This window comes from Staurois parvus, unplaced genomic scaffold, assembly GCF_062004578.1.
Source record: "Staurois parvus isolate SC_StPar_1 unplaced genomic scaffold, SC_StPar_1.0 ptg000334l, whole genome shotgun sequence".
Classification (NCBI taxonomy): domain Eukaryota; kingdom Metazoa; phylum Chordata; class Amphibia; order Anura; family Ranidae; genus Staurois; species Staurois parvus.
Genome location: NW_028318130.1, coordinates 7,542,950 through 7,555,229, shown reverse-complemented (window position 1 = coordinate 7,555,229; position 12,280 = coordinate 7,542,950). Strand labels below are relative to the sequence as shown.

General features: G+C 45.7%; 1 protein-coding gene across 9 annotated transcripts in view; it reads right to left on the bottom strand.

Annotated features, from left to right (window-relative positions):
* WDR17 (WD repeat domain 17) overlaps window positions 1-12,280 on the bottom strand; it is a 162,475-nt gene that overhangs the window by 68,831 nt on the left and 81,364 nt on the right. For 8 of the 9 annotated variants that reach the window (XR_016313747.1, XM_089684053.1, XM_089684052.1 and 5 more), the window contains one exon: window positions 10,265-10,452. Coding sequence is in view for 8 of the 9 variants with exons in the window: in XM_089684053.1 (XP_089540179.1) it covers window positions 10,265-10,452 (188 nt within the window). In the remaining variant the exon portion in view is untranslated. The remainder of the gene's footprint in view (window positions 1-10,264; window positions 10,453-12,280) is intronic. The other variant, XM_089684047.1, reaches the window with a different exon arrangement.

Below are 12,280 nucleotides of genomic sequence, written 5' to 3'. Positions count from 1 at the left end.
AAACTACAGATTACATTTGGGAAGCAATCAAATCACTTGACAAGTTTTATGTCTTTTTGGGATTCTTGGTGAATAATCTACACTTGAGTTGCATATATCTACACGTCTAGAATTTTCATTATGATGGGTTCCAAATCTTTTTTTTTTTTAATATTCTTTATTTATATGAAACTTTTACAAGAAGTACAGGAAACAATGAGACGCCATTGGAATAGACATCGAACAAGGTTCAGTCAAGATACATAAGAAATCAATTACAACATCAAAACAGCATTGTGTCATACACTGGGTTGAGAGTCTTTACAGCTTGAATAGCCTGCCAAACAAAACATACAATGGCAGCATCCAAGTCATAGAAAAGAAAAAGAAAAAGAAGAAGAGAAAAGAGTACAGAAACAGCAGATAGCAAAGCATGAATGGAGAAGGGACTTCAAGCCACCAAGTGCAACAAGGTTTCACATTCACTGGAACAGGTAAAGAGAGACCAATGGACCCATAGCTGACGAAACTTATCCTCCTGGCTGCAAACTGCTGCCAAAATATTTTCCATTGAGTGTATGTCCTCAATCCTAGACAGCCACATGGAGGCAGAAGGGGGAGCCTCCTGCTTCCTGAGCGATGGTAAACAAGCATGAGCAGCATTGATCAGGTGCACCATAATAACGTTTCCTAGAGAGGTTGGAATGGAGCAGTAGATACCTAGCAGGGTCATCCCCCAGATCACTCTCTGTCAAGCGTCTAATAAGGTCTCTAACTTGTGACTTAAAAGTGGACAATTTTCTACAGTACCAAAATATATGCAAGAACAAACCGTCCTCCTCCTTACATCACCAGCACACTTTTGTTGCCTTAGGGCAGCGGTTCTCAACCTGGGGGTCGAACGACCCTTTCACAGGGGTCGCCTAAGACCATCGGAAAACACACATTTCCGATGGTCTTAGGAACCGAGACACCGCTCCTCTAGCCGTCTCCAGGTGTGGGAGGGATGACATGCAGTCCCTGTCATCTGGACACACCCCGGGATCAATCCTCGCCGGTGATTGGCCGCCGGAACTGTAGCTCAGGAGAGGCACACAGGCGGCCAATCACCGGCGAGGAGGTGGAGCTTGGAGAGGAGGAGTCGAGCAGCACCGCGAAGATCGAGCGAGTGAAGAGGAGGAGAGCGGCCGGAGAAGGAAGACAGCTGACCGGTAAGTGTCGGTACCATGGGAGAGGAAGGGAGCGAGCGAGCCCAGGCTGGAGCAGGGGTCAGCAAGGTAAGTATCATTGGTGTCAGTGGGAGGAATAGTGCCCCATCATTGGTGTCACTAATACCAATGATGGGGCACTATTCCTCCCACTGACACCAACAATGGGGCACTATTCCTCCCCCCACTGACACCAACGATGAGGCACTATTCCTCCCCCCACTGACACCAACGATGGGGCACTATTCCTCCCCCCACTGACACCAACGATGGGGCACAATTCCTCCCCCCACTGACACCAAGGATGGGGCACAATTCCTCCCCCCACTGACACCAAGGATGGGGCACAATTCCTCCCCCCACTGACATCAAGGATGGGGCACTATTCCTCCCCCCACTGACACCAAGGATGGGGCACTATTCCTCCCCCCACTGACACCAGGGATGGGGCATTATTCCTCCCCCCACTGACACCAAGGATGGGGCACTATTCCTCCCCCCACTGACACCAAGGATGGGGCACTATTCCTCCCCCCACTGACACCAAGGATGGGGCACAATTCCTCCCCCCACTGACACCAAGGATGGGGCACTATTCCCCCCCCCACTGACACCAAGGATGGGGCACTATTCCTCCCCCCACTGACACCAAGGATGGGGCACTATTCCTCCTCCCACTGACACCAAGGATGGGGCACTATTCCTCCCCCCCTGACACCAAGGATGGGGCACTATTCCTCCCCCCACTGACACCAAGGATGGGGCACACTTCCTCCCCCCACTGACACCAAGGATGGGGCACTATTCCTCCCCCCACTGACACCAAGGATGGGGCAATATTCCTCCCTCCACTGACACCAAGGATGGGGCACAATTCCTCCCCCCACTGACACCAAGGATGGGGCACTATTCCTCCCCCCACTGACACCAAGGATGGGGCACAATTCCTCCCCCCACTGACACCAAGGATGGGGCACAATTCCTCCCCCCACTGACACCAAGGATGGGGCACAATTCCTCCCCCCACTGACACCAAGGATGGGGCACTATTCCTCCCCCCACTGACACCAAGGATGGGGCACAATTCCTCCCCCCACTGACACCAAGGATGGGGCACAATTCCTCCTCCCAGTGACACCAAGGATGGGGCACAATTCCTCCCCCCACTGACACCAAGGATGGGGCACAATTCCTCCCCCCACTGACACCAAGGATGGGGCACTATTCCTCCCCCCACTGACACCAATGACGGGGCACTATTCCTCCCCCCACTGACACCAATGACGGGGCACTATTCCTCCCCCCACTGACACCAATGACGGGGCACTATTCCTCCCACTGACACCAATGACGTGGCACTACTCCTCCCACTGCAAAATTACAGTTATGAAGTAGCAACGAAAATAATTTTATGGTTGGGGGTCACCACAACATGAGGAACTGTATTAAAGGGTCGCGGCATTAGAAAGGTTGAGAACCACTGCCTTAGGGTAAATCTTGTGTAAGATGACCGGGACCCGATACCACCGCGTGACCAATTTGTATCCCAATTCCTGGTATTTGCTCGACAGAGAGGAGCGACGGGCAAAATATAATATATGGTCTTTCTGCTCTGTCAAGAAAGTCCTACTCAGCTCCTTCTCCCACTTTAGAAGATTCAGTGGCACAAACGAATCAGCCAGTTGGCTGAGCAAATTGTAGGCTAAGGAGATTGCTTGGGAGGTGGGATCAGGGTTAACACAAAGATCCTCAAAAGGTGTACTAGGACCCAAGTTCAACCCTCTATGAGTCAAGGAGGACAAGAAATGAATGAGTTGCTGTAAACTCCAACTGTCTAAAGATGGAACAAAACATCCTCTGTATTTCCACCAGCTGGCAAGCCATAAAATCTCGGAGACAGAATCGGCCTCCAAAAAAAAGAGACAGGAATCTTCCATCTGAAATAACCGACGGAAAACAAGGGCTACCCAATACCAGATATAAGTGGAAAATTGTGGTACACACAACTCGACCCCCCGCACACCGCCTCACAACTCCTAGGGAGGCATTCAGCAAAGGGTGGGTTTTGACGGCTGGAATTTTGTTGGGGTCCAGCAACAGGAGACAGCGAAGAGGAATATCCATAAAACATTGCTCCATCTCTACCCATTGTATAAAAGGCGGAGCATGATATTCATCTTAAGTGTTGCATTCCTGCCTATCCAAGAGTGGGCAAGATCAGCCCATTTGCGAAGGTCTGCCGTGATAGCACTAAGGGCAGGAAGGAAATTGGCTTGGAATATCTGATCTAGAGTACGAGTAATCTTGACCCCCAAATAAGACAAAGAGGAGGTAGCCACCTGAAAAGGGCAGGAGGCACAGACGGTTCGAAATCTAAACTCGGGCATAGAGACATTCAGAAACTCCGATTTATGACTATTAATTTTGAAATTCAAGAGAGATCCATAACGATTCAGTTCCTCCAAAAGATTGGGCAATGTAACCTCGTGGGGTTGCCACAAAGAACAATAGATCATCGGTGAAAGCCGCCACCTTGTCCCGTCTGGCCCATGGGTACACCCCTAACATTCTGATTCATACGAACATGATGCAAAAGGGATTCTAGAGTCAATATGAATATCAGGGGAGACAAGGGACAACCCTGCCTGGTCCCATTAGACAAGCAAAAATACATTGAGGTGGCCTCATTAGTTCTGACTGTTGCTAAAGGGTATGAATATACAGCATCAATCCAAGTAAGGAATCCCGATCCCACACCTAGGTGTCTGAGCGTCTCCTTCAGGAAAAGCCAGTCCACCCAGTCAAAAGCTTTCTCCACGTCCGCAGAGAGCAGACACATGGAGAGTTTATGGGAATGAGCCCAACGAATGACATTCAGGACTCTAGTAGTGTTGTCTTCTTTGGAGGGCATAAAGCCAACCTGGTCAGGATGGATTCACTCCTGAAGAAGAGGCAGCAACCGAAGTGAGAGGATTTTCGTAAAGATTTTCAGGTCCACGTTCAAAAGTGAAATGGGCCTGTAATTCTGACACTGGGTGGGATCCCTACCCTCCTTAGCGATGACAGCTATATGAGCCCGCAAAGAATCCAAAGGCAAGGATTGTGCCTCAAGTATAGAATTAAAGGCTGCCACAAATCTGGGTGCCAAAATGATAGCAAACGGTTTATAATACACCCCAGTGAAACCATCGGGTCCCGGGGCTTTCTGGGGCTTAAGAAGCTTAATCATGCCTAAGAACTCGTCGGTCGAAATCGGGGCACTCAAACTGTCCGTCACCTCCAAAGAGATCGTAGAAAGACCCGCAGCAGCTAAATATTCCCCAATTTGTCTCTTTTTGATGGTGAATTGAGCGGGTGTCAGCGGAGCATGCAGATTATAGAGCATCAAGTAATAAGAACGGAAGGCCTCTGCAATTTCTGGCAAGGAATAACCGAGCTATCCCTGCCCCTTGTCAATAAAAGGAATATAGCTTCTAAGGGAAAGTTCACGCAGGGAGTGCGCCAACAATCTGCCCGGCTTATTACCATGCTCATAGAACAACTGGCAGATTCTCCTTAATTTGGTCTCAGTGTCATGGAGAAGCAGTTCCGCCAATTTACTCTGCTGAACATGTAGCTCACCCGCCACCGCCTGCAACAGGGATTTTTTATGGGTCCGCTCCAGGGTAGCCACCTCATTCAACTGATGCTGAAGCAGGGTCAGTCGATCCCTTTTCAGCTCCGACACGTTTTGAATAAGTACTACTCGCATGACACACTAATGTGATTCTCATTGAAGAGTGGGAGAAACCTCCGTGGTGTCATTCGATAAAAAAGTCTGAGCTAGGGATCGCATAAGTTCATCTAAAAGAGGGCCCTCCTTCAATGAAGACTCATTAAGCTTCCACGACCAGGGTTTAGAATGCACCGACCCCAACCGCACGTCCAGAGTAACTTCCGCATGATCCGAGATAGTTTGGGTAGCTATCGATGCGCAGAGTACCTCTGTAAGCAAAGATTGGGAAAGGAAAAGGTAGTCTATCCTGGAATAACTGTCATGTGAGAAAGAATAAAAGGAAAAGTCCCAGTCAGTAGGATGTAGAATACGGCAGACATCTACCAATCTACGAGACGCCAATGCTTTCTTGATATGTCGAAGACAAGGATAGGAGAGGTGCGAGGAAGATCGCAACATATCAAGAAGGGGGTCAAAAGCCAAGTTTAAGTCACCACCCAAAATTACACCTCCCTCCATGAAGTTCTGTAAATTATTCAGTATGTAGTCTAGAAATGTCAATTGAGCCTGATTAGGAAGATCAACCAATGCCAGGGTAACTCTACTCCCCTCCAGATCACCTTTAAGGAAAATGTAGTGACCCACCTGGTTGATTTCATAACCAATGAAAGACCATGCTACCAATCTGGAAAACAGAAAACTCGCCCCCTTTGTCTTTGAATCGGGAGTAGTGCTATGATAAGAGAGGGGTAATCGAAAATCGGAGACTTTAGGAGACTTGTCCGTTTGAATGTGGGTCTCTTGTACAAACACAATCTGTGCTCGAAGCCGCCAGAATTCCCACAGGACCATGGCTCGCTTCTCAGGGTTATTCAGTCCCTTTGCATTAAAAGATACACATCTAAATAGCAACATGGCTTAGAGGAAAAGGGAACAGAGAAAGAGAAAAAAAGGGGGGGATGGCAGGGGAGGAAGGGAAGGGTGCGATAAGAACTACAAGAGAGAAAAAATGAAGAAAAAAAGGCAGAAAAGGGCAGAAAAGGCAAGAGAAGCAGCAGAAGAGAAGAAAACAATAACAAGCACAAATACAAGTGACACTCTAAGTAAGTGTCCTCAACCGGGCCAACTTCTTCCGGGGCCCCTCGCTAATAATAAACAATAGGGAGAACACCATAGGAAGTAAATCCTACTTGGGGGGATATGTATGCACCAGAGACGATCGAGACGCACATAACCCAGCATATAAACAAAAAAGAAGCCTGTTGTAATACATATAACCCATCACCCAGCATGACATATACAGTAGTACTCCCGCAGGGGTAGAAATTGTTGCTCTTTCATCTGGGATCAGCCCAAGGCAGGCCAGACAGAGAGCATTAGTAGGCCAAACCTTAGGCTAAGCAACCAAAATGAAATGAGGAGTGGAAACCTCCTGCAGAGAAGGCACAGGGTAACATAACTTTAAACATGTATCGGCAGGCGCAAGCCAGTCGACCCAACTCTAGCAGGCACCCTGCAGATAAACCCCACAGGAACGGCCCCCAGCAGGAGCGGACCAACCCACCCCCGAACCAGGGAGAGTGAAGAACACTAACAATTACTGACAGCCTTAACCACGGGTAAAGCCCATCAGATAGCTGACAGGTCCATCCAGAAACCCAGGACATAAAAAACAAAAAGGTTCCCATTCAAGCAGACAGGCATCTGGACCTCAACACCACAGGACAGTAAAACCAGACCCTATAGCTCAAGGAAACAGACATAGTCAGTTGAACAGAACTAGATATATGATGCATGATCAGGCCAACAAGCACCAAAGCCAGGGCCAAGATGAGGTCACAACAAGATAAGAGTCATACTTTCCTCCCTCGAGGATCCTACCAAGCAGGCCTTGGCCTGTTCCGCCTTGTAGAAGATGCACGAGGCCACTGTGGCAGTGGAGTAGGTTGCACTGGTCAAGGGCAGTCCAATCCAGGACCGAGATGGACGGGACCCCTAGCAGAGCAAAGAGATCCAGCAACTGTGCTGGAGTGCCTACTTTCAAGGAATGATCACCTTTCCGAACTGAGAGGAAAAAGGGGAAACCCCATCTAAAGGTAGCATCAGCTTCCTGGATCTTGTCCAAAAGCGACTTCAGGTTGCGTCTCAGCTGTAGGGTGCTTCGAGAGAGATCAGGCAGGATTTGAATAGTCGCCCCATCAAAGTCAAGTGGACCCCTACGCCATGCTCTGCAGAGGATAGCCTCCTTTATGTTGTATAAATGCACTCTACACAGTGCATCATGTGGGCGCCCCTCATCCATGGATGTGGACTCTATCAAGGCAGCATCTGGCACTCTATCCAAGAAGGTGTTCAGTATGGCTGTCACAGTAGTACGGAGGTCGTTAGGGGACATAGCTTCTGGAATACCCCGCAGTTTAATGTTATCCCTCCTATTTACAATATCATCTTGGTGTAGATTCAGGGTTTACAGGTGATGCCGATACTGTGACACTGTGGTTTCCAGGGTCATGACCCTCTGCTCCACCGCCAACTGACTTGTAGTTAACCCATCCACCCTCACAGTGAGAGAGTTCAGGGTGTCTTTCATCTCCCGAAATTTCTTTTTAAAAGACTGCTGCAGGGTCAGGGCTAGCATCTGAACATCCATTTTAGTGGTGAGGATAGCTAAAAATGACTGCGCCTCGGGATCGTCAGACCGGCTGGAAGGCCTGAGGTACCCGGCCAGGGGGACAGACTTTCTGCTCGCTGGGAGGCCAAGTCCTCCTGGACGAGGTCCGAGAGTACCGGGGGCAAGAACCATCACCTGATAGGAGGGGAAGGGAACCATCTCTGAGCTCTCCTGCTGTGCAGCATCTACAGCACTATGAGGTCCGGGCGTCATGTTGAGGCCCTCCTGGGCTCCGTTCACCACCACTCTAGGAAAGAGGAAATCCAGTACCAAAGAGCTACGGGTCACCGGACCTGTACCCTGAGGCTTCCTGGCCCCTTTTAGCATGCCGGGAGTCCTGGGTGAGTGCGGGCAACCAGACCGTAGCCGGGTCAGTGCGGAGCTCCAGAGAGACACGTCCTCACTCCGTCATAGTGTGATCACGCCCTCCAAATCTCCTGTTTTTAATAATACTGTAAGCTATGGAGAATGCAATGGAAGAAGCTGAACACACAAAGGTGGGGTCACCAAGGAGGACAGAAACAAAGTCAGGAATTTTAGCTTTTAGCTATATGGCTTTTTTATTTTAATCCAAGACACCTAAAAATCTAGGGACTGACTCAACCTGTCAGGTTCCACCTGTAACTTGCTCAAACTAAAACCTAAAATAATGGGCTTCCTGTGGTTCCTACAGCTACAAAATTACTGGGAGCTGCAGGGGGCCAGTAAGCTGATATTCCCAGAAACTATCTATTTTGAAAACACTCAGCAGGGGATATCTTCATACCGCTGAAGCAATTAGTGAAACAAGCAGTAGGAAAGGGGAGTATCTAAGTTCTTCTTTTTAAGGAGGTTAAGTGACAGAGTCACTATGGCAGGCTACATTTTCCTAAAGGTTTATAATTCAAAACCAAATATGGTCATGTTCTAGAATATAATATTATGTGCCATGAAAGTTGCTCAATACAAAACAGAATCTGGTTTAAAAATGCAAATGGGGAGCGCTATGTAAATAAAAGCAGCTAGCACCAGAGATAGTAACAATAAATCTCAAGGAATAAACATACATATAAAGTGCAGCGCATACAAGAAATAAATGCAGTGTCAAAATTGTGTGCACAAATTAGTGCAACCAATAAAGCAATACATAAACAAATGAGTATAATAAATGAATAAAGTCCTTCCAATATAAGTCTGTGTGTCTGTGATATAATGCTGAAAGGCACAACAGACCGTGTCCAATTCCACACAGTGCTCTGAGGTCCAGTGAATGTTCCACGACCACTAAACACTCACCAGAATGCTACTTGTAAAGGAGCAATATCAGAAGATCTATAAATTCCACTCTCCAGTATCTGTAAGGACAGGTAACCTCCTAGAGCAGGGGTGGGCAGCTGTGGCCCTCCAGCTGTTGTAGAACTACAAGTCCCATGAGGCACTGCAAAACTGACAGTTACAAGCATGACTCCCAAAGGCAGAGGCATGATGGGACTTGTAGTTCACCAACAGCTGGAGGGCCACAGTTGCCCACCCCTGTCCTAGAGGAAAAGCTCACCACACGGAGCCCAAAAGATGATTCAAAGTGTAGTATTTATTAAAATAAAGTAAAAGCATTCCACATAGAAACATAATACAAATAAGAAGCTCGCCATGAGGACATGCGTGTGCACGAAACGTGTTGGATGCAGCCTACGTGCTGATGTCACACCGCCATATCCGTGGTCCGGAACGGCGGCCATTTTGGTATGTGTCAAGCTTTTTATTTGTATTGATGTTTCTACTTAGAATGCTTTTACTTTATTTTAATAAATACTACACTATGAATCATCTTTTGGGCTATGTGTGGTGAGCTTTTCCACTGGGAGGTTACCTGTCCTTACGATTACTGGAGAATGGAATTTATAGAACTTTCTGATATTGCTACTTTACAAGTAGCATTTTGGTGAGTGTATAGTGGTGATGGAACATTCACTGGATCTCAGAGCACTGTGTGAAATTGGACAAGTTCTGTTGTGCTTTTCAGCATTATATCACGGACACACAGACTTACAGTATATTGGAAGGACTTTATTCGTTTGTTATACTCATTTGTTTATGTATTGCTTTACTGGTTGCACTAACTTGCACACACAATTTTGACACTGCATTTATTTGTTCTATTTGTTGTATGTACTGCACTTTAAAAAAAACAGAATCTGATGTGCTACTGAAAGCAGAACTACACTGCATCTGTGCACCACAAATCAAAAACACTATTTCATTAACTTTTAATATTTAAAGCAAACTCCAACATCCATCCATGTCTACATGCTTTATTTTGCTGCAAAATCAAGTTGAAAAATACCTCCCTAGCATTTCTGGCTGTGGCAATCTTGAGTAAGGGTAGATGGATCATGTAGCATTTATTTCCTGGAATCCATCTGTCCTTAGCTCAGGCACTAAGGCAGGAGGGTGTGCTTAGTTAAGAAAGCTCATCCTCCCCTCCTGAGGACTCCTGGAATGTATGACATAATTTGCCTAGGCATGGAAACCAGAAAGTAACTAAAGAAACGTTAAAGAAACTGTTTAAAACAAGTAAATATGATATAATTTCCTTTTTATTTACTCATGCTAGCAACATAATGATTCAAAATAGTCAATGTTGATTAACAGAGTGAAGTTCCATTTTAAAGAATATTATTTTGCAATGGTAATTAAGAAAAATCTTCATACCAAGTCCCGCAAGAAATCCCACTTCTTAGCACCCATATCATAAAGGCCAACTCCTCCATCCATGAAGCAACAGACAGCATGACCGGGAGGCAGTGAGAAGGCGTGGTTCTGTGTCAGCGTTGGAGGAGGGACAGCCTCACTAGTGGATGATGTGTGGTGGTTCTTTGTAGGGGATTGTGCTAAAAATGCTCATTAGAGGGAAAAAAATTAACAAACAAGGCATTTATCACTCTACAAAATATAAAACTGTGTTTATATATCTGTGCATAGTACAATACCTAACTATTGAAACAGTCATTCTCTATTTGCCTTCTTCATTTCTGTAATGTGTCAAAGGAATTTACTAAGACTGGAGCAGACAGAATATGGAGCAGCTGTGAATGGTAACCAATCAGCTGCTAGATTTCATTGTTAAAACTTATAGCAGAACTAAACCCATCAATTTAACAGTTTAAAAAAAAAAAAACAGGTCTCGTTCACACCATGGTGCAGAGACGTCAGATTTTCTGTGCACATTCTGCAGGGCACAAAAAAAAATTGTCCTCCATGTGCCCTGTTCACACCACAATGCTAGTATCATGTGCAGAGTTTTTCTGTGCAGGAATCTGCAACCTGTATAAAACTCACTGACACGCACATGAAAACTGATGTAAACTTCAATCTCTGGAAGTGAAATCTGCGCAGTTTTCCCATTCGTTTTTATACATGTATGGTGAGAACGAGGCCTTCAATTCCCAGCGTGCTGGGAATGCTAACTGTTACATTTGCTAGCACCTTCAACCAAACTGTCAACCATCAAATGGTTGGTGTCATAACTGATCACATGTGCAGCATCATGGCAGTTGAAGATCAAACAGAGGCCAAGACAGAAGCTTCCTTGGCTGAAAAGTATAGCAGGGTTCAGTTCAGCTTTAAAGTGAACTAAACCTTCCTATCTTTTACAGCAAAGGATGCTTGCAGTTGCACATATGATTAGTTATGACACCAGCCATTTGATGGCTTGACATTTCAGTAGAGAGCACAAACAACTGTGACAGTTATTATTTACGTATAAATGTGAAAATACGGTACCAAATAAATCTACCAAACTATCCCAATATTCACAAAGAAACTTTCACCCTTGAAAGTGATAAATAATTAAATAACAATATGAATAGGTCCCCACCTTCTGAACTTCCCACCCTATATTTAGTGGCAATCAAATTTTTCAACAATAAATCTCCAAAAAATACAAGTATACAAACAAGATGTGTGAAAATTAAAAAATAAAATTAAATAAAGTCATTCCCACAAATATAATGAAATTAATATCCAGTGTCATTCAAAGTCCAAACTTTAAATAAATAAAACAATGTCCAAACTCCAACTTGATATTTCTTTAAAGATGTTTGAGCCTTCCCTCTGGCTCCCAAAAGTTGGGAAATACCTAAAAAAAAAAAAAAACTCACAATAGTGCATTATCTTAATGACAATATTCCATATCACTCTAAATTTAGTGCCAAAAATTGTGCAAAACCAAAAAACAGAATAAACCAACACTGTGCAAAAAATCAGTGATGTGCTCCACTCTGTGCTCAACACAACTCCAGTGATGTATCACCTCTACTATAATCGGCAGGTATATCCTTACCAGAAATCATAGGAAACAACGCCTTATGTGTCAGTAGAAGGTATCATCAGAAACGCTTCCTCTCCTCTCCTCTACTCCTGAAGCTTTCCGCTTTGATTACCTTCCCCTCATGGTCCCACATGAGCCTTGTACCGATCTCATACAGATTCCTCCAAACCATATATGGGTAAAAAGCAATAATAGTGTGACACCGTATGGTAACTTAAACAGTACCTTTTAATCAATCTGCTTACATCAAAAACCATAAAAACGAGCGTGGTAGGTGTTTTCCCTATTCAGGGGATTACCAGACAGCTCCCAGGTGGATTGCTTTGCAGTTTCCCAGACCTAAGATGGCCGCTGTACCACTTCCGGTTCCTGCTCTGCGTCGACGACACTTCCTTTGA